This window comes from Lynx rufus, unplaced genomic scaffold (genome assembly GCF_022079265.1).
Source record: "Lynx rufus isolate CCGP_SWC_20201006 ecotype Redwood Valley unplaced genomic scaffold, mLynRuf1.p SCAF_23, whole genome shotgun sequence".
NCBI lineage: Eukaryota > Metazoa > Chordata > Mammalia > Carnivora > Felidae > Lynx > Lynx rufus.
The window spans coordinates 16,546,346-16,566,483 of record NW_025814838.1 but is presented as its reverse complement, the minus strand read 5'-3'; the positions used below and the strand labels follow the sequence as shown (position 1 = coordinate 16,566,483).

The following is a 20,138-nucleotide window of genomic DNA, read 5'->3' as shown; positions in this document are numbered from 1 at the left end:
CAGGCTGGTTTCTGCCGTGGCCGCTCTCCTTGGCCTGCGAATGGCCGTGTTCTCCCTGTGATCCTTACACGTCTTTTCTCTGTACCTGTCTGTGTCCTCATCTTTTCTTAGAAGGACACAAGTCATATCATATTAGGGCCCGTTTTCATGTAAATTAGGACGTCATTTTACCTCCTTACCTCTTTGAAGACATCCATCTCCAGATACAGTCACATTCTGAGTCGCTGGGGGTTAAGACTTTTAGGGCGACACAATTCAGTGCGTAACCTCGAAAACGATAAGCTCCAACATATTCCAGGCTCCTCCCACCCTTAGATGAAGTGGGAGACATGCCCCTTTCCCCCTGAAAACTATGAGAATTTGAAAACCTCTATGCACCAGTCTGAGAATGGAGAATTTCTCATTCTGAAGGACAGAAGGAAGCCAGAGATACTACCAGCAAATAAGCACATGATCCCACTAGGGCATCCATGGCCCTCCTCTGGAAGTTCTTTTTCTTTTTTTTCTAGAGACAGTGTGTGCACATGAGCAGGGAGAGAGGGGTAGACAGGGAAAGAGAGAGAGGGAAAGAGAGGTAGAGGGTGAGAGAGGGAGAGAGATGGAGGGGGAGAGACAGGGGGAGGGGGGAAGGGGGAGAGAGGGAGACAGAGGGAGAGAGAGGGGGAAGAGAGAAGGGGAAGGAAGAAGGGGAAGAGAGAGGGGGGAGGGGAGGAGAGAGGGGGAGAGAGGGGGAGAGAGGGGGGAGAAGGGGGGAGAGGGAGAGAGAGGGAAAGAGAGGGAGAGAGGGAGGGAGAGGGATGGAGAGACGGGGAGAGACGGGGAGAGACGGGGAGAGACAGGGAGAGGGGGGAGAGAGGCGAGAGATGGGGAAAGAGGGGGGGAGAGGGGGAGAGAGGCGAGAGATGGGGAAAGAGGGGGGAGAGGGGGAGGGGGGAGGGGAGGAGAGGGAGAGAGAGAGGGAGAGAGGGGGAGAGAGGGGAGAGATGGGGGGAGAGGGGGAGAGAGGGGGAGAGGGGGGAGAGAGGGGGAAAGAGGGAGACAGAGGGAGAAGGGGAGAGAGAGGGAAAGGGGGGAAGAGGGGGGAGAGGAGGAGAGAGGGAGAGAAGGGGAGGGGGGGGAGACAGAGGGGGGAGAGAGAGGGAGGAGAGAGAGGGGGGAGAGGGGGGAAAGAGGGGGAGAGGGAGAGAGAGGGAGAGAGAGGGAAAGAGGGAGGGAGAGGGAGGGAGAGACAGGGAGGGGGGGAGAGGGGGAGAGAGGGGGAGGGGAGGAGAGGGGGAGAGAGAGGGGAAGAGGGGGGAAGAGTGGGGGAGAGAGGGGGGAGACAGAGGGGCAGAGAGGGGGAGAGAGGAGAGGAGAGGAGAGGAGGGGGAGAGAGGGGGAGAGGGGGGAGAGAGGGGGAGAGAGGGAGACAGAGGGAGAGGGGGAGAGAGAGGGATAGGGGTGAAGAGGGGGGAGAGGAGGAGAGAGGGAGAGAAGGGGAGAGGGGGGAAGACAGAGGGGGGAGAGAGAGGGAGGAGAGAGAGGGGGGAGAGGGGGGGAGAGGGGGGAGAGGGGGGAGAGGGGGGAAAGAGGGGGAGAGGGAGAGAGAGGGAGAGAGAGGGAAAGAGGGAGGGAGAGGGAGGGAGAGACGGGGAGAGGGGGAGAGAGGGGAGAGGGGGGAAAGAGGGGTAAAGAGGGGGGAGAGGGGGGAGAGAGGGGGAGAGAGGGGGAGAGAGGGGGAGGGGAGGAGAGGGGGGAGAGAGAGGAAAAGAGGGGGGAAGAGTGGGGGAGAGGGGGGGAGACAGAGGGGCAGAGAGGGGGAGAGAGGAGAGGAGAGGAGGGGGAGAGAGGGGGAGGGGGGGGAGAGGGGGAGAGAGGGGGAGGGGAGGAGAGGGGGAGAGAGAGGGGAAGAGGGGGGAAGAGTGGGGGAGAGAGGGGGGAGACAGAGGGGCAGAGAGGGGGAGAGAGGAGAGGAGAGGAGGGGGAGAGAGGGGGAGAGGGGGGAGAGAGGGAGACAGAGGGAGAGGGGGAGAGAGAGGGATAGGGGTGAAGAGGGGGGAGAGGAGGAGAGAGGGAGAGAAGGGGAGAGGGGGGGAGACAGAGGGGGGAGAGAGAGGGAGGAGAGAGAGGGAGGAGAGAGAGGGGGAGAGGGGGGGAGAGGGGGGAAAGAGGGGGAGAGGGAGAGAGAGGGAGAGAGAGGGAAAGAGGGAGGGAGAGGGAGGGAGAGACGGGGAGAGGGGGAGAGAGGGGAGAGAGGGGGAAAGAGGGGTAAAGAGGGGGGAGAGGGGGAGAGAGGGGGAGGGGAGGAGAGGGGGAGAGAGAGGGAAAGAGGGGGGAAGAGTGGGGGAGAGGGGGGGAGACAGAGGGGCAGAGAGGGGGAGAGAGGAGAGGAGAGGAGGGGGAGAGAGGGGGGGAGAGGGAGAGAGAGGGAGAGAGAGGGAGAGAGAGGGAGAAAGGGAGCTGGGGAGAGGGGGAGAAGGAGGGAGTGGGAGAGAGAGGGAAGGAGAGACAGCGGCGGGGGGGGCAGGGTGAGAGGGAGAGAGAGGGAGAGAGAAGGAGAGGGGGAGAGGGGGAGAGGGGGGAGAGAGAGAGAGAGAGACAGAGAGAGAGAGAGAGAGAGAGAATCCCAAGCAGGCACCACCCTCAGCACGGAGGCCAACGGAGGGCTCCATACCTCGACCCCCGGATCTCGACCTGAGCCAAAACCAAGAGTCAGACACTCAATGGCCTGAGCCGCCCAGGCGCCCCCCAGGGTCCGTCTTTGACGAAGCTCATTTAGGTTGCCGAGTATTTCCACTGAGTTACAAGGTTATTTTTTGCTTCGGCAAATGGCCACGTCGCACCCCAAAACCAGAGACTGAAACAGACCCTTTCATCCCCCCCAGTGAAGACAGAAGTTTCTGGGGAAGGTCTGGCTGGGAGGAAAAGGGGGCGGGGACTGGGGACAAAAGCCGGCTTTCGGCTCCCTGCCTGGGAGAGAGGCGAGCTTGTGGGGAAGGGCCTGGCAATTTCACAGCGGAGAAAGGGAAAGGGCCGGGCTCAGGAGCGGAAGCTAACCAAGCACATTTCTGCTCCGCGTTTTAGGACTGGAGCGTCAACATGTTTCCAGCCCCACCTCCCCATCTCAGGGCACAGCTGACCTATGGCAGAGGAAAGAGCCATCCTCCGCCACGTTCTGGACGGTTCCTCCAGAAACCCACGGCACACGCTTTGGCACGAAAGACGCAAGAGATCTCAGTCCTATCTAGTCCAGCTGATACACGAGGGCACAACCGTTCTGGTTGCTGATACGTCAAAACGCTTTGGTTTTGACAGTTAAGGGCCACAGTCTCCAGGGTCCTCAAGTCCCTCTGCCCCAGGAAGCCTCTACCTTCTCATAACCAGCACCAGAGGACTGACACCTGACCCAACAGGGGCTCCGGGGGCACCTGCTCTGGTCGGTCGTGATTGTCTCAGTTGTAACAGAAGGCCACAGACTGGGCACGGGGTGGGGGTGGGGGGGGATTATTAGCAACACACATTTGTTTCTCAGGGTTCCAGAGGCTGAAAGTCCAAGATCAAGGCACCGGCAGATTCGGTGTCTGAGGACAGTCCACTTCCCAGTTCACGGATGGCCGTCTTCTCGTCAGGACCTCACATGGTGGGAAGGGCGAGGGAGCTCTGTGGGCTCTCCTTTATCAGGGCACTTATCCCATTCATGAGAGTTGCACCCTCACCCCCCCCAATACTCCCCTCCCAATACCATGCCATTAGCGTTAGGATCTCGACACAGGATGGGGTGGGCGATGGGGGGACAAACATCCTGGCTGTAATAAGGATCATTCTATATTGATAAATATGTTGGAGATTCCCCCCACGCCTGTTAATGTCAATCCTAAATCCCTTCTACTTTCCTTCAAGATCCATTTCACTTCCCTCATCCCTGCCATGGGAAAGAACAGTGATGACGTGCCGCCCACACAACATCCCTTTCGGATCACAGGGCAGTTACCGTCACATTGTCACCCTGTCTTTGCTCTACTAGAGAAAGGAGCAAACCATAGCACCGCATCCCTACTGCTCACCACAAAGCCCGCGACATGAGCACATCCCAGGCCCACCACGACAAGGTTCTCTATCTTTTCTCCTGGCATACCACAACAGTCAAATCCCACAAAATAATTCTCTGCTGGGAAATCTCACATTTTAAAGCAATTCTTGAAGCGACGCTGATACAGACACAATGGTTGAGCAATGCCTAGTGACTAAGAATGAATAATCGCACAACTCCCTGCCAGGCTTCAAAATATTTATTATTTTTTAGAAATTCAAATTATTTTACCGTACTTTCTATTGGAATCCATCATTTTCTGACGCTTTCCATTCACACAATGAGAAATATCAAACAGGTTAAGATGTGCAACACCTAGGGATATAAAAGTCTGACTAAATTAAGATGCATTCTGCAGCAGGTGCCGTAAAAGAGATGCAAATTAAAATAATGAGATGACATTTTCACGGAACCAATTAGAATGACTTTTGTTTCAAGTGTGGGCCAGAGTTAGGTGAGGGAGCTACTTTCACATAGCTATCCGAAGTGTCCAGTGGTCCAATCCTTCTGGAAACCAATTAGCAGCATGTATCGTGAGCCTTAAAATTCTTCGCGCACAGTGACCCGGCGATTTCAGACGTAGGAATCAATTCAAAACCAGGAATCTGCAACTCAGACGTTTCATTATAAAGCTCTTGAGCTGAGGCGTTGTGTTTAACGGCAATGAATGTGAAAAACCAGGAATCTGCAACTGAGACGTTTCATTATAAAGCTCTTGAGCTGAGGCGTTGTGTTTAACGGCAATGAATGTGAAGAAAGCTAAATCATCAAGGAAATCATGATGTGTCCACAGAATGGAAAAGGTGGTAGGTAAGAACGCTTACAAATAATCTGTAATGCTAGTGATAGAATGTAAAGTACATTAGAAGCTAGACATGAAATTATGTAACCGATATGTATCTGTGTTTGTACAGCAGGCAAAGAAGACTAGAAGAAGAAAAAAAAAACAACTAGAAGGAAATCCACAAAAATGGCAACGGTAGCTGTGACGTCCAAGGTGATTTTTATTTTCTTTATACGTCTTTCAATCTCTCACGTCCTCTAAATTGCACACTTGTTAGATTACTTTTATGTTAGCTGAGGTTTGTTTTTTTTTTCTTAAGAGTTGTGGGGTTTTTTAACGTTTATTTATTTTCAGAGAGAGGAAGCAAGCAGGGCAAGGAGAGAGAGAATCCCAAGCAGGCTCCGCATTGTCAGCACGGAGCGCGATATGAGGCTGGACCCACGAACCGTGACATCAGGACCTGAGCCCAAACGACAGCACTACGCGGGCACCCCAGCTGAGGTTCTGTCTTTTAACAGTCTATAAAATCCTCATCCTTTGGAGATATATACGCTGACGTATTTGTAGGTGAAATAGAACAACATCTGGGATTCGCTTTAAAACGACCCAGCTGGGGCGCCTGGGTGGCGCAGTCGGTTGAGCGTCCGACTTCAGCCAGGTCATGATCTCGCGGTCCGTGAGTTCGAGCCCCGCGTCGGGCTCTGGGCTGATGGCTCAGAGCCTGGAGCCTGCTTCCGATTCTGTGTCTCCCTCTCTCTCTGCCCCTCCCCCGTTCATGCTCTGTCTCTCTCTGTCCCAAAAATAAATAAAAAACGTTGAAAAAAAAATTTTTAAATAAAACGATCCAGCTGTGGGGCTGGACGTGAAACCAGAACGGTCATGCGTCAAAGCCAGGTGACGGGGACGTGAGGGCTCACGCTATTGTCTCTACTTGGGGACGTGTTTGAAATTCTTCACGGTAAAAGGATTTCTTTGAAGGCTACCAAAGGGTGTCACAAAGGAACGAAGAAAATAAGGAAACACCAACAGAAACAAAAAGCACCAATGAGCCAAGGCAAAATCAACAGCCATCAACCAAAGTGCAACTGGACCGTGAAGCTCGGCCTTCACCCAGGGGCTGCCTTTTTCAGAATCCTGCTGGCAGAAACCATGCCTATCACCGAGCACCAGAGCCGCGGCCAGCGGGTCGTTTCTAGAGCTCCACATCCTGTCCCCTCTCCCCGTGCTGTGGCTCTATTCACCCGAGTCACCCAAAACCACGTTCCTCAGCCCTACAAATATCTTAGCTTTAAAACAGTTCGCCTAGAAAATATGTTGTTTTTCAGCCCGAGGACTACAGACATGCAAGATGACAGGGATTTCAAATGCCACTCACTCTTTCTGGCTACAGTTTCCTAATTTGGAAGAGGCAAGATACAGCAGGAGACATTCAGCCATTTGTGACAACAAAACAGAGATCGGCAAAAAGCTCAATGTTTTGATTGTGAGAACTGCCATCCAGAGGAAAATTCAGGAGCTACCAAAACCACACTCAAGCCTGGCAGCTCGGTGGAACACGTTAAGGGGAAGGAAAGGCCTAGACTGTAGGCCGGCACCTGGGCCTCCGTGAGCCAGCCTCCTCTCCTCTCTGCGGCTTGTCCTCTGCAGCCACGGATGTGACCTGCAGGGGCAGACACATGGGATGCCAGCCTCTTGTGGCCAGGAGTTCTCGAATGCAAATCGAGCCCAGATTTGACCTTCTAGCACCTTCTCTGATAAGCTCCCACCCTCACGCCTCTGGATGAGGTGCCCCTCTGCTATGTTCCCCAGCCCCCCTGGAGCTACCCCAATCACAGACGCACCACTCTGGGCTTTAATTGCCAGTATCCTCCAGCTAGATGCACATCAGAGCAAATCTGATCACTGATATATCTACAGAACATTTTGGGACAGGATACAGGCTCCATAAACGTTTGAAGAATGAACATATTTATAAACCAATAAACCAATAAATAAATAAATTCCAGGGAGGTCTACGAATGAGTTTCAGGGGACCTGTGAACCCCTAACAATTGCACACAATATTGAATGCATGTTTAGGAATGGGCATCCCTCCATACCTCCTATTAGTGTACGAAATGATCATGAGTCCCCAGCCGGCTCACCCCAAATTGTCTTAAATTTCTTGGGTGAGTATGTGGGCCTGGCTTTAAGGTGTCAGTGATTTGCACAAGTCACCTTAAATTCTAGAGTGAATTTTTATTTTGTTTTGGAGAAACAAGCACAGCTGGGGACCAAGGGAAAATGATTAAACCTCTTTTTTGTTAAGTCAGTGAGACTTAAGAAGAAAAGATCCTTGTTAACATACCAATAGCCTGCAAAAGTTACAAATGGAAACAAACTTCCACTCCCATTTCATATTCTTCCTCTTTGAACCGGTGACCTGGTCACCCCCTCGGAGAGGGGCACGTGTGTGAGGACCTTCCATGCATGCATTGAGCAAACATTCTTTCTCTGAATTCTATATTGTATTCCTTGCATTTTTTTTTACTCTAGTTCTAATAAATAAATAATTTGAATACACCCATTTCCATCATATGGAATGCTGTAACATTTGAACGCAAAGACAACGCTTTTGCAAACCAATTCTGGATTTTGTTTCTTCCTGGGACGTGTGAAGGACGAACAAAGGACGTGCCCAACAGTGGACGAGCACCCAGAGCCATTGCTGCCCTAAGGAAATGCTCAAAATGCAGGGGGTACGGCAGACAAGAGAGAAAGATTTGGCAACTGGAAATTCAGAGAGGGTTCTGGCTCTCTCTTTAGAATATGAACGTATTCTTACAATAACGTGTGCAAAAACGTGAATATACTTTCATAAGTAATCATGATTAACTGGGTGCGGTTCTAAACCGCCCCCCCCCCCATTTGGAGATCACTGGCAATTATTCTGAACATCATCTCTGGTAGCTGTGCTTCTTAGCCAAAAACATTCCCACTAGTAAATATGACGCCGGCTGACCTACTTATGTTTATATTTATATATGTGTGTGTGAGTTGATATATACATAGGTTTTCTGCTTTTCAAATACTGTCTACCCTTCAGGATGATGTAAAGTCCTTTGGAGATTTGAGGTGATGATGCCAGGATCATAAATTCCTCCCCCAAGCCGGGCAAGTTTATACTGAATTACTCACACGCTTGCAGAAAGTGAGGATGTTGGTTTTCAGCCAAATCCAAGGGCCTCAAGTACCAGGACTTGGGGATTTAAAAAACAAAAAAACAAACAAAAAAAAAAAAATCCACAAGGATTTGACAGGTGCAGAGCTTCTGAGTTAGAAAGAACCTCAGAGGTGACCCCATCCAATCTTTCCATGAGTCCAACACCCCCCCCCCACCCCGATCCCGCTCCTGACAGACGACAGTCACTTTCAGCTCAGCCACGTCTGACAGACGCTCATTATTCTCCAAACCATTGCGGTCTTCAGTCACAGACCTAATTGCCAAAGCTTATCTTACCATATGTCATTTAGATCCTACACAACCCTGAAGGCCCTTCCTCTGGACACACTGTCGTTGTTCAATATCTGTCTTTAAATATTATCCCCCCACCCCCCGATCCCTGCCAAACTAAGTCCATGGATCATGGTGTTTGTGTGGCTGGAGAGATCATCAGTTATACCACTCAGCCATTTCTCCTATGCTTCTGCTAACAGAAGCAAATTTTGCTTCATTGGCAATTATCCATTCTTGGTGAAGAATCTTGATTGTTAATCTCTATCAGTGATGTTCAAGGGGAGGCATGTGACCCAGTCTGGCCAATGAAATGTAAGGGGAAGTCAATTCTAACAGAAGAGGAGAGGGCCTAGAAGAAAGCTTCTTTTCTCCCTCCTTTTTCTTCCCATTTTAAATGCTGGCATGTGAAGATGTGATGGCTGGAACAGAAGCAGCCATCCTGTGACCAAGAGGAAACAGCAAATAGAGGCAAAATAGAAAAACGGAAAGGACCTGAATCCTTGGTGGGTTACCGAATCACTAAATCATATCTGGGACTCCTTGTTAAATAAAAAAAAAAATAATAATAAAAAATAAAAAAAAAAATAAAAAAAAACCTACCTGTCTTAATTGTTTAAGCCATCATCAGTCAAACATTCTGTTATTTGCAGCTGAAAGCACCAGTAACAACAGAAAAGGTATAATGCAGCTATCACCTCTCTTGATTTGGACATTATATTTCTAGAAATACGGACTTCACTTTTTGTAAGAGCCATATCACTACTTAGAATCTGCTGAGCATCGAGTGCAAAACAAACAAGCAAATAAACACAACCCCTGTGACTGGAGATCATGATCTCAAACGCTTCAGACACCACACAATTAACATAAATGTGTGAATCTGGATGGATGTCAGGTAACAGGGAGCAAGGACATTAAAATGCAGGCATTTTAAAGAGCTCGTTAGTAAAATAAAATACTAACGCATTTATGAGGCTGATCCAGTAGGCAGTTCATGACTCTTGCGAAAACCATCCTCAAATTGGGGAGCCACATCTCCCCCCTTCCTATGAGAAAGTGCCATTTCTTCTTAAATCCTCCAACGTAGTCGGTAGTATCTGACTCTATCTCTTCAATCCGGAAAGACAGTTCTGAGTTTTAATTCCATCACCCAACATCTTAATCAATTTAGTTAACCAAAATATTAACATCAAAATCCACTGTCCCTCTTGAATGTAAGCCCCTTCCCTAACCCTAATGGAGTCCCGGTCATTAACTTGAGAAGGCAGTAAGAGCAAAAGAACAGTGGATAAGGATTCTCTAATCAAATACCTTTGGGGCTGCCAGGTTCCCCAGGCTGTCACCGAGTTACTTAATCCTTGGCAGAGACCAAATGAGAGACTGTATCTGTCCACAGCCTAAAGCCCTAAGCCCAGCGCAAATATATAGTCCAGTCGGTGGAGTTATTTACTGCAAGGCTCACGGAGACAGTCTCCTGTGGTGGTCATTTTCACCCTGGCCACATCTGATCTTCAGTTTGCCAGGATAAAGCCCACGGCAAATTCGAAGAACTAAAAGCCCCTGGTTGTCCCAGGAAACTCATATTCCCATTCATGTTCATATTAAGGCAATATGAACCGTCTCATGTTGGACTCTCCACTTCTAACACTTCTGTGGGATTCGTCCCCCGTTTCTTGCAGGGGTTACCATCACATTGCCACACGACCCTTCATCATTTTTTCTGGTGGTGAAAAAATGCAAGTGCATTGGACACAAATAAAAATGACATGATATACACACAATAACAAAAGTGTTCCTGTAATAATTATTTATTACGAGCCAAGCACTGAGCTACCTGTTATCTCATTTAAATCTTACGGCTCCATGAAGTACATACCCTTTCTGTCCCCTTTTTAAAAACAAAGACATCAAGGCCAGGCTGGGGTCAGAAACAGTGAGGACACTGAGACTCAGAGCCATTAAGAAGCTTTCTCGGGGCGCCTGGGTGGCGCAGTCGGTTAAGCGTCCAACTTCAGCCAGGTCACGATCTCGCGGTCCGTGAGTTCGAGCCCCGCGTCAGGCTCTGGGCTGATGGCTCGGAGCCTGGAGCCTGTTTCCGGTTCTGTGTCTCCCTCTCTCTCTGCCCCTCCCCCGTTCATGCTCTGTCTCTCTCTGTCCCAAAAATAAACAAACGTTGAAAAAAAAAATTAAAAAAATAAATAAATAAACACAGACAACCAAACTCAAGGTTCAACTTATCAACCACGCTATAATGACATTTAACAAAATTTTTTTAATGTTTACTCATTTTTTGAGAGACAGAGAGAGACAGAGTGTGAGCAGGGGAGGGGCAGAGAGAGAGGGAGACACAGAATCCGAAGCAGGCTCCGGGCTCTGAGCCGTCAGCACAGAGCCCGAAGGGGGGCTCGAACCCACAGACTGTGAGATCACGACCTGAGCTGAAGTCAGCCGCTTAACCGATTGAGCCACCCAGGCGCCCCAGTATAATGACATTTTTTAAAAAGACTGAAATAGCAGGAGTCCACCACTCAAAGATAACCACGGCTCACATTTGGCAGGTCTCTTGCCAGTCTTTCCTTGAAGGTGGTAAAATTTTCAGAGCTGGAAGAGGCCTCAGAGATGGTATCACCCTAAACGTCATTTCACAGGAAAGCCTAAGGACCAGAAAGGTGAAGGGCCTTTCTCCGGGTCCCACTGCTATTTGGAAATGGAACTCAGGTCCTCGGACCCTCTGTCCAAGGTTTTCGGGGGCCTTTGACTCAAGTTGGTTGGTAGTGGCTTCCTCGAGTACCGTGTTGAGAAGGATTTAAGGTCCTTAAAGATTTAAGGCTCAGGAGATCAGCGATGGCAGCAGTAAACACAGCAGCACAGATATATGCACATCATGAGTTTGCCACTTGCCAAGGAACAGCCCTTGGGAGAGAAGCGGAGTGCCCAGGAAAGGCTTTCTTAGTAAAGACCAGCTATATTCTTCACCTACGCCAGGGTCTCAAACCCCAGCGCCTTCAGGGATGAGGGTCTAGCATGAATGAGGGAAGTAGGCAAGCAGAGGACTGAACATGGGAAGAGCGCCAGCCCTAAGAGGGTAAGGGTGCTATTCACCTCCAGCCGCCTGTTGCCTGCTGAAGGGAAGGGCGGGGCCCATGTTGCCAGGACTTCTGAATTCTTGCAGTGAAGCATGAAATTTGGATTTTTAAAAATGTGAGGTCTCCGGGGCGCCTGGGTGGCTCAGTCGGTTAAGCGTCCAACTTTGGTTCAGGTCACGATCTCATCGTCAGCGGGTTCGAGCCCCGCGTCGGGCTCTGTGCTGACAGCTGGGAGCCTGGAGCCCGCTTCGGACTCTGTGTCTCCCTCTCTCTCTGCCCTTCCCCCGCTTAGGCTCTCTCTCTCTCTCTCTCTCTCTCTCTCTCTCAAAAGCAAACATTAAAAAAAATTTTAACTGTGATGTCTCCTAACTTTAATGCTGGCAACGAATCCAAATCTGAATAAAAAACAGGGAGTGAAGAACAAAGAAAACCCACGAGCTAACAACATTATAACCGCTCGTTTTCACTATGGGCTTACCAGAAGCCATCATTCTGTACTGCAAACCCAAGATGCTATTTGTAGGTCTTTCTCCCTCTCTTTCTTTCTGCCTCCCTCCTTCCCTCCCAGCCCCCTGATCCCTTCCATCGCTCCAGCTAGAGAAGCCTTTCCCACCTGGGGCTGCCAAAAAGAACATCAACACTGTGCCTTCCAAACCCACCAGAACACAGCTGCCAAGAGTCCAAGCGATTACCAATGACCCCCAAGGGTCACTTGGAAAGTGAGTCATGCCTCTCGGGGTGATGCCTTTTCCTCTCCAATGACTTATGGAAGGAGGGGTAGATGATTGCACCTGATATGCCTCATCGCAAAGGCTCAAGATAGGCCTCCTCACTCTCTCAGGAACTACCCAAAGCCCCCATAGCAGGAGCTGAGTGGGTTCCACCAACATTCTGATGTGCGCGTCTACCCTTCCCATGAGCTTTGAGGGTCTCACTCATAGCCTAACTCTGGAGGTGCCCGGTTACAAGACAAAGTCCCACTTCCGGCTGATGACCTATTACTCAGCCGAACTACCTGGGCCTTTTGTATGCAACACCCCCAATTTCTGTTAATCCCAAGGATGGCTAGTAATTATCTGCCCACTAGAAAGAAGAGGAGACTGACACACACGTATGAGATCAGTCAGCAAGTAGGGAACAAACAAACACTGCATGGGAAGCCCTGAACCACAGTGTGTTAAGTTCATCTGGAAACTGCAGCAAGCTGGCATTGGAACCAGGGACTTGGTTCATTCAATCAACAAACATTTGCCAAGAAACAAACGCAAAGGGCGAGATCAGCACAAGGTGCTGAAAAGAACACACACGCGAACCAGAAATAAACCTTAATAAAGGTGGAAAATAGAAATATTAGTCACAATGACTGTGGTATAAACAGAATACTCCGCAGCCATTTAAAATCATGTTTGAGAAGTCTATTTTATTAAATAGGATTTAAAGGGAAAATTCCACAAATACATAATCAAGCTTGAAAAAAAAATGAAAGCAGGTTGTGAAATATAACTGGGTCAAAATCAGAGTGAACACACTCAGTAATTCCTCCCCTGCTCCTAAGATGCAGAATTTATAGATAAACCTTTAGATGTTTTAAATTTTACATAATACTGCTTGGAAATAAGACAAGGCAATCACGAATTAAAAATAAAGAGGACTCTCTAAAAATAAATGAATCAAAAGATGGGACTCTACAATCTCAAGCAGGACTCAAAGTCACATGGTTCATGGGGGATGGGTCCAATATGAGCCAAGGAAGCAGAGGTCCCAACATCTACCCAGGGAATTAGAGGCAAAACTGGACTCAGAATCATGCTTCCAGGAGTCACAGTCAAAAAGGATGCCTCCGTCTGTGCCAAGGAGCAAAAATGAAGCAACTTACATGAGCCTGGGACCCAAGCGGGCACCATAGGATATACAGAGCAGAGAGAGAGCTCTGAGTTGAGCTGTTGACATGAGCTCTAGTTGAAAAGCACATATACCCTTGCAGACATAGGGCAGAAGGTATCATAAAATCACCTTGAAAATAAGTTCACAAACAAAACACATGAGGACATAGGAGACATTAGAGAACACATGAGGACATCCAATGATCAGAATCTGCAAAATGAAAGAATTCATATCTGAAGAAACAAAGATGCTAGAGCAATCAGAGAAGGACTTCACGGTATTTTTTTTTTTAATCCTCAAAGGGATAGAGGAAGAATTGACATTCACAAAGTAAAAAGAGGGTTTTTAAAATAAAATAAAGAAGCAGGAAGGTATAAAAAGGGGCCAATTATTTATCTTGGAAATAGGGTGAACATTTGAAATTAAAAGCTCAACAGACAGGTAAAATAATAGACAAGATACAAATAAAAAGAGCTGGTTAAGGCAAAATAATAAACCAGATACAAATAAGAGTTGGTTAACTGGAGTACAGAACTGGAGAGACCTCCTCAAACATAACACAGAGAGAGAACTGAAAAAAAAAATGTTTAAGATACATGGAGAAACTACATACGGAGAGAACAGAGAAAATACTGGACAGGAAACAGCCAACAGATAATGGCTGAGATTTTTCCGCAATTAAAGAAAAACCTGAATCTTATGACTAAAAAAAGCCCACAGAGTGCAAAGTACAAAAACAAAACAAAAACAAAACATATATACAGTCTAATCCTGAACTGATAACTAACTGAATACAGCTTAGAAGAAAGAGACCCTCATGTCCAACAGTGGCTGGCTGTTCCTGGTGACAGGACTTAGAGGGAAGAACTTTATTTTCTTCTTTAAAGGTTAATATATTTTCTAAACGCTCTCCAGTGAAAGGACATTATTTTTATAAACTGTGGAAGAGTAGTCTTCATTATTTCAAATACACATAAACACACTTGTTAAAAAGACTGTCCTCAAGGAACTTCCACTCGAGTAGAAGAGATGAGGTATGGATCGACACAACATAGAAAGTCCACGCAGTAAGCGACATGGCTAGATGTAGCTAAAATCTAAGCCTTGTCTTTTCCCCCATGGACTTGCTAGAAATAGAAAGGGAGGAGGAGGTGAGGGCATTGAGCAGAAACATGAAGGTCTAATGCATTCGCCTGATTTATTAGGGGCTACTGCTGCAACCAGAGTTGTGTTCCATTTGGAGGGGATCAAAGTGGCCAAACCAAGATAAGATTAGAACTTTATCTACATCAAACATTATTTTCACCTCTACTTGAATTATATTTCAGGACCACCCACTGACAGAAGCAAAAATTAACGTCTCTACTGTAAATGAACATCACACAAATCTGCCACTTAACACATTTCAGTTATTAGAAGGCTTTGTTCTTTCTCACACGGGTCAGGTAGACTGAGGGAAAGGTAAAAATGGGAGGGGGGGGCATGTTGAATTTAAGTGATAATCAAGTTAAATACCATTCTTATCCACAGGGGCACTATCAACTATCATGCTCCCAATTTGGAAGCGAAAACAACACAGGTACGTTCTGGGCTTTACCAAATGAACATCGTCTTAGCGGGGAGACAGAAAGGCCTGTTCAGTCTGGGGAGATCCAGACTTTGTGGCCGTAACGCTGTTGGCACATCCAACCAAGCAAGGTGGAGTTTTAGGCAGCATCTCATGGCTGCCTCTTCAGAGCCAAACAAACTGCACTCGGCGTTCAGCTCCAAAGGAAACAGGCGGCAAAGGCACAAGCCAGAGAGACGTGCTACTAATATGGAAGGAAGGGCTGTTCCCATCTCAGATTATCTCTTTCTTTGTTTTAAGACATTCAGGTTTCTCAAAATGCCACTCTTTACCCACCTCCACCCAACATCACCTGCACATCCCACGCGTGGGGCCCAACATGTACCCCAACATTATCTCCGCTCCCTTCTTTGATTCCCTGCCATCAAGACCAACTTGGCCAGCCCTGACAATTCCCTTCACAATTTCTGAACCAATGGACTCTTTCATTCCTCTCCCAACACCACCTCGTAAATCTCTCTCTTAACGGGACTTCTCTGAAAACGTCCTTTCTTATCTTCCCCTTGCATTTCCGGATTCCCTTTTTCTCCTTTACTCCGAAGTGGGGCCACACTCTTGCCCAATCCCCAGAAGGTGGTTTCCTTTGATAGGAGACGAGGATACGTCCACCCACACCCTCCCAACTCCCTTTCTCACGGCCCTTTAAGGGAGGAGCAGCCACGGGTCCAGTTGGTCAGAGCCTGGCGTTCACAGTGGGCGGGGTCGCCATCTACCAAATGGGTGCTCAACTCTGAGCCCACTCCCTGTTCCTACTTATTTGCCCACAGTCAGATGGATAAAATCAGGTAAGAGCCTGAGCCACAGACCTCCCAGACTCAAGACACCGTCTCTAAGTCAGATTACAACAGATTTCTCCACTGATGGTGCTGGGCCCTAGTCAATCCATAAATTTCACTTTCCACATGGCAGTACTATCTTTCGTGTGCTGCTTTTTTGGTCAAAACTTCAGAAGGGAGGTGGGATCAGGGGTGATATTTAGATCCCCAAATCACCAACCCCCTGCCAGAAACTACAGTTCTCATTCATGCCTTCATCAGACGACTGGTCAGTCCTTACGCACGAGCCCTGGGCTCTGATTCACCGCGCCTCTCCATGGCTCACTATCTCCTATAAAACGAGATTAATTCCTTGACCCTCCTGAAGTTAAGATGACAAAATTAAAGGACAAGCTTAATTTGCTGGAAAGTGAGATCACAGCTTGAGACCCGAAGACCAAGATCTAGTCCCATCACCCACTGTGTGGCCTCAGCCAAGTCTTTAACTGCCCGCGCCACCACCCCCCCCACCGCTATGCCTCAGGTACTTCATCTGAAAGTTGCAGGATGCTCTAGGAGACTCCAAGACCTTCTCCAGTTCATACACTGGTGGCAGGGCACAGCTGTTCCCTACTTCGTCTTTTTTTATCCCAGAAAGGAGCTCCCCAAAACAGAGAGGTGGCTGGGAAAATGCTCAGCCGCACGGAGGAATTCTGCTAGACTGCAAGGCATTTCAAATGAATGTTTAATAAGATACTGCATCGGTTGTATACTTCGGCTGAATGTGCTGCAGCCCAGGAGACCTGAAAGAATTAATACAGTTCCCAAAGGAGCTGGTGGGAATTGCTGAGGCAGAGGCAGAATCTGATTTGATGAACACAAAAGTGCTTTGAGAGCGTCAGAAGGAAAGTGCTCTGACAAATGTCTGTTCGTTCCATTAGCATGTCTCCCGCTATTTAAGGAACACATTCCAAGAAGGTCTCGGGACTGGGGACCACAGCACACAAGGGCAAGCTCCCTCTCCCCCCCACCCCCCTGCTTCCGACCCCATCTGAGGCCCTTCCTGGGGCTTAGAGATACAGTGCACCCACGACTCCAGTTTTTTCTCCTTCCTCACTGTGCTTCTCCCTTCTGATCCTCAAACCAGGCCCTCATAACATCTCACCCAACCTTAAAGTCTCTCCTCTTCCCCAAACCAACACTCTCGGATGGTTCACAGAATACCCTTCTCTCCCATCCTAAACCAAGAGATGTGGGCACACCTTCTTTCGTTCGGACACTATCCAAGTTCATACCAAAACCCATCCTTGGGAAGCAACCCCTCCATCTGACGTTCTGGGCGCCCCTGACAGCCCCACCCAGGGAACATGTAGGAAAATGCCAGGCCCTCCATACTCAGGGTCTACAGTCAGTTGTCTCCACTCGCACCCACTCCTTAGAGGAACGCTCTGCGGTGCGCCTGCACGGGACTTCTCAAACTCTCCGCCCCTCTTCCCCCAACTGCGGAGTCTGTGGAAGCATATTTCTCTGCCCTTTTGCGCTTTACCTAAAGACTATGCGTTTTATTCCGTAACATAGCCACGTTTCAGCTTTTTGAAAATAGTTTTAGTCGCTTACCGCAAAGGGGGAAAATGGACACTTTTCCACAAATCAGGTAAAAGTGACATTCTAGAAATACGAGCTGGAGGGTTTCAAGTGTCCCCAAGCTCACCTCTGTGCACTATCTGGAAACCTCCAAGCGTTCCACCACTTCCTCACAAATCTGCGTTCACTGAGTTCTCCCTGGCATACCCAAAGTGCCTGAGACCCTCAGAACCAAGGCAGAAAGCGTTTCCACTCATTTCTGGGTTGGAAAGGCAAAACCTGGCTTTCACCAGAGCCAGTGGCCACGACCCTCTCTCAGATCAAAACAGATGCCAGAGGCTCCCCAAGACCTGTGGTGGCTGTGGTATGATCAGCACCGGCCCGGGGCCTGGCAGCCTATCACCTCTCCCACTTACCTTGTCAGCCATGATCATAGATGCGCCCCCGTGGATGCCCAGGATGGGGATGAAAGTCTGCGAAGAGATAAAATCCAGCATCTGAGCCACGGCCTCCTGGTCGGTGTCGTCCCCAAACACAAGGCCGTGGATGCGCGCCCCAGACATGAGGTCGCACACATGTGTGATGAGGCTCTTGGGGTCCGTGCGGTTCATCAGCAGGGCCACCACGTTCACGTCCAGGGGCAACCCCGCTGCCTGCTCGGGGCCCCACAGGTTTCGCAGTTCGCGCTCCGTCACGTCGTGGCTGTGACCCAGCAGCACCGCAATGTTCAGCGCCGGGGGACCCTTCTCCGCCGCCGCACCCTGCGCCGGACCGCGCCAGACCAGAAGGGCCGGCAGCACCAGCAGGGTCCAATAACCCAGTCTGCCCATAGTCGCCACTTACGGTCCCTGCAAGGCGGAGAGGGAGAGTCAGGGCCGCGGGGAGCAAAGGTTCCAGAGGAAAGGGATTACAGACCCAGCCCCTTGCTCTAGGAGCCGGGTATACAGCCCATCCCCAGCGCGAGCTGACAGAGTCACTGACTCCCTTCCCCATTCCCGCCGCCATCCACATCCCTCCACCCAGCTCTATCCACTACTCCAATCGGAGCTAAGTCTCCATCACTATCCCTAAACCCATTTTTGCATCCAGCCTCCGTCTCATCCCCTGCCTCCAGCCTCCTCTCCATACCCAACTCTGCCCACGTTTCCCACCACACCCCCAAGTTAGCTGTGGACCACAGCCCCTGAGCGTAGGCGCACAGAGCAAAACCTCCACCCACCCCTCTCCCACCCGACTAGTTCAGACCAAGTTACCGACCCCGCCCCCTGCTCAAGGGAGCCAACTACAAAGCAGCCCCCGCGTGCGGAGGCGGTGCTGAGACTCCGCAGCCCTGCTCCCGCGCTGTGCTAGATGACTGACCCCGCCCCCTCTGAATCCTCCGGGTACAGCACAGACCTGGCTCCACGCGGCACGCGCTGCAGACCCCACTCCTCTCCTGCAGGGTGGCCCCCACCAAGTTCACGGGAGTGCAGACATTCACCCGTGCGCCCCAGGCGCGTGGGGGAAATTGGGCCCCCCCCACCTCGCGCGGGGGTACAGTGAAGCGATTTCCACTCAACTGCAAGCGAGCCCCAGGACCCGCCCCCTACACGCACGCATGCACACACACACACACACACACACACACACACACACACGCCCTCTCTCATGCGCGCCGCGTGCAATGCAGAATCCCAGAGCGGAGAGCAGGCGCTTCCACCCGTGGGCCGGCGCGTGGGAGCTGGCAGGGAACTGCGTGGGGGGAAAGGTAGGCTCCTAAGCGGCTCTCCGACGGACACGAACTGTACAGACCCTCCCCAGGCTTTCCACTACAGGTCCTGTTACCAAGTCTTAGATGCATGTGGGTAGTGGGCTGCACAACCTGACAGGCACACGCGCCGTTCTGCGCACAGCCGCAGGCCGCTGTGGCGGTGCCCACGGCCATCCGGAGTCCACACACGTCCTCAGTCGGTGCACACACATGTATCGCGCCAGGTGCACAACTGCGCGTGCCTGCAAATACCAGCACAGTCGTGCACGCGTGCACAGGCGCGCGCCCCTCGGGCCCGGCGCTGCTGGAGCCAAGGGAAGTTGGGGAGAACTCGTTCTGGCCGAGGCACTCTTAGGGTGAGCACAGCAGAGCGCGGAGCCGCAGCGCCCCCTGGTGCTCCTCCCGCGCCTCGCTACAGATAATCCCTCTCCCGCTTCCTCTCTCCCTCTCTCTCCTGTTCCTTCTCCCGCTCTCGCTCTCTCTCCGGTTGAGTCTTCCTCTTCCCAGGCCGGCCGAGCCCAGGTCTCCCGCTGGGACGTACCTGTAGCCGGAGAAGGTCGAGGATGCAGTGGGGCGCGCTGCGCGCACGAGCATCTCGGCCGCCTCAGCAGCCACCGGGTTTAGCGGGTTTCCGCATGCTGCGGCCCCCGCGCGCTCCCCTGGCTGTCCCGCGCTGTCTGCATCGCCCCCACGGGGGGCGGCTATCCCAGCCGGAGGCTCTGCAGCAGGGCTCTACCGGGGTGGAGAAGAGACGGAGAGGCTGGGTCAGCCCGCGGGCAGGAGAAAGGGAACTGGGGGGCAGGCTGCAGTCTGCAATGCTCACAGCCCCCTGTGCGCACAGGGGGCTCGACCGAAGAGGGGGAGCTGAAGCTCCATGCCCAAGACCCCCTGTGCGGATCCTCAGACCCCGTGGTCGATATGGAGAGCTCCGCTCCTGGGCGCACAGGAGAACCCGAGCCCCAGGTTCGCCACGCACGAGAAGCTAACTGGGCATCTCCACCCTCACCCCCTACCACCTCCCCGGCGCCGGCTGCTGGCAGTTGTTCGGCCAGGAGCTGCTGAGCGAGGGGGGTAGGGAGAGAAAGAGGAGGGAATGGAGGGGG

At 50.7% G+C, this 20,138-nt stretch overlaps 1 protein-coding gene across 1 annotated transcript in view; it reads right to left on the bottom strand.

Annotated features, from left to right (window-relative positions):
• The window catches only part of GRIN2A (glutamate ionotropic receptor NMDA type subunit 2A), a 367,443-nt gene extending 347,810 nt beyond the window's left edge, over window positions 1–19,633 (bottom strand). Inside the window, exons 1-2 of the mRNA XM_047087732.1 lie at window positions 19,577–19,633; window positions 17,702–18,133 (exon numbers count right to left, since the gene is read on the bottom strand). Coding sequence (XP_046943688.1) covers window positions 17,702–18,115 — 414 coding nt within the window. The 5' untranslated portion in view covers window positions 18,116–18,133; window positions 19,577–19,633. The remainder of the gene's footprint in view (window positions 1–17,701; window positions 18,134–19,576) is intronic.
• Window positions 19,634–20,138: the final 505 nt, after the last annotated feature.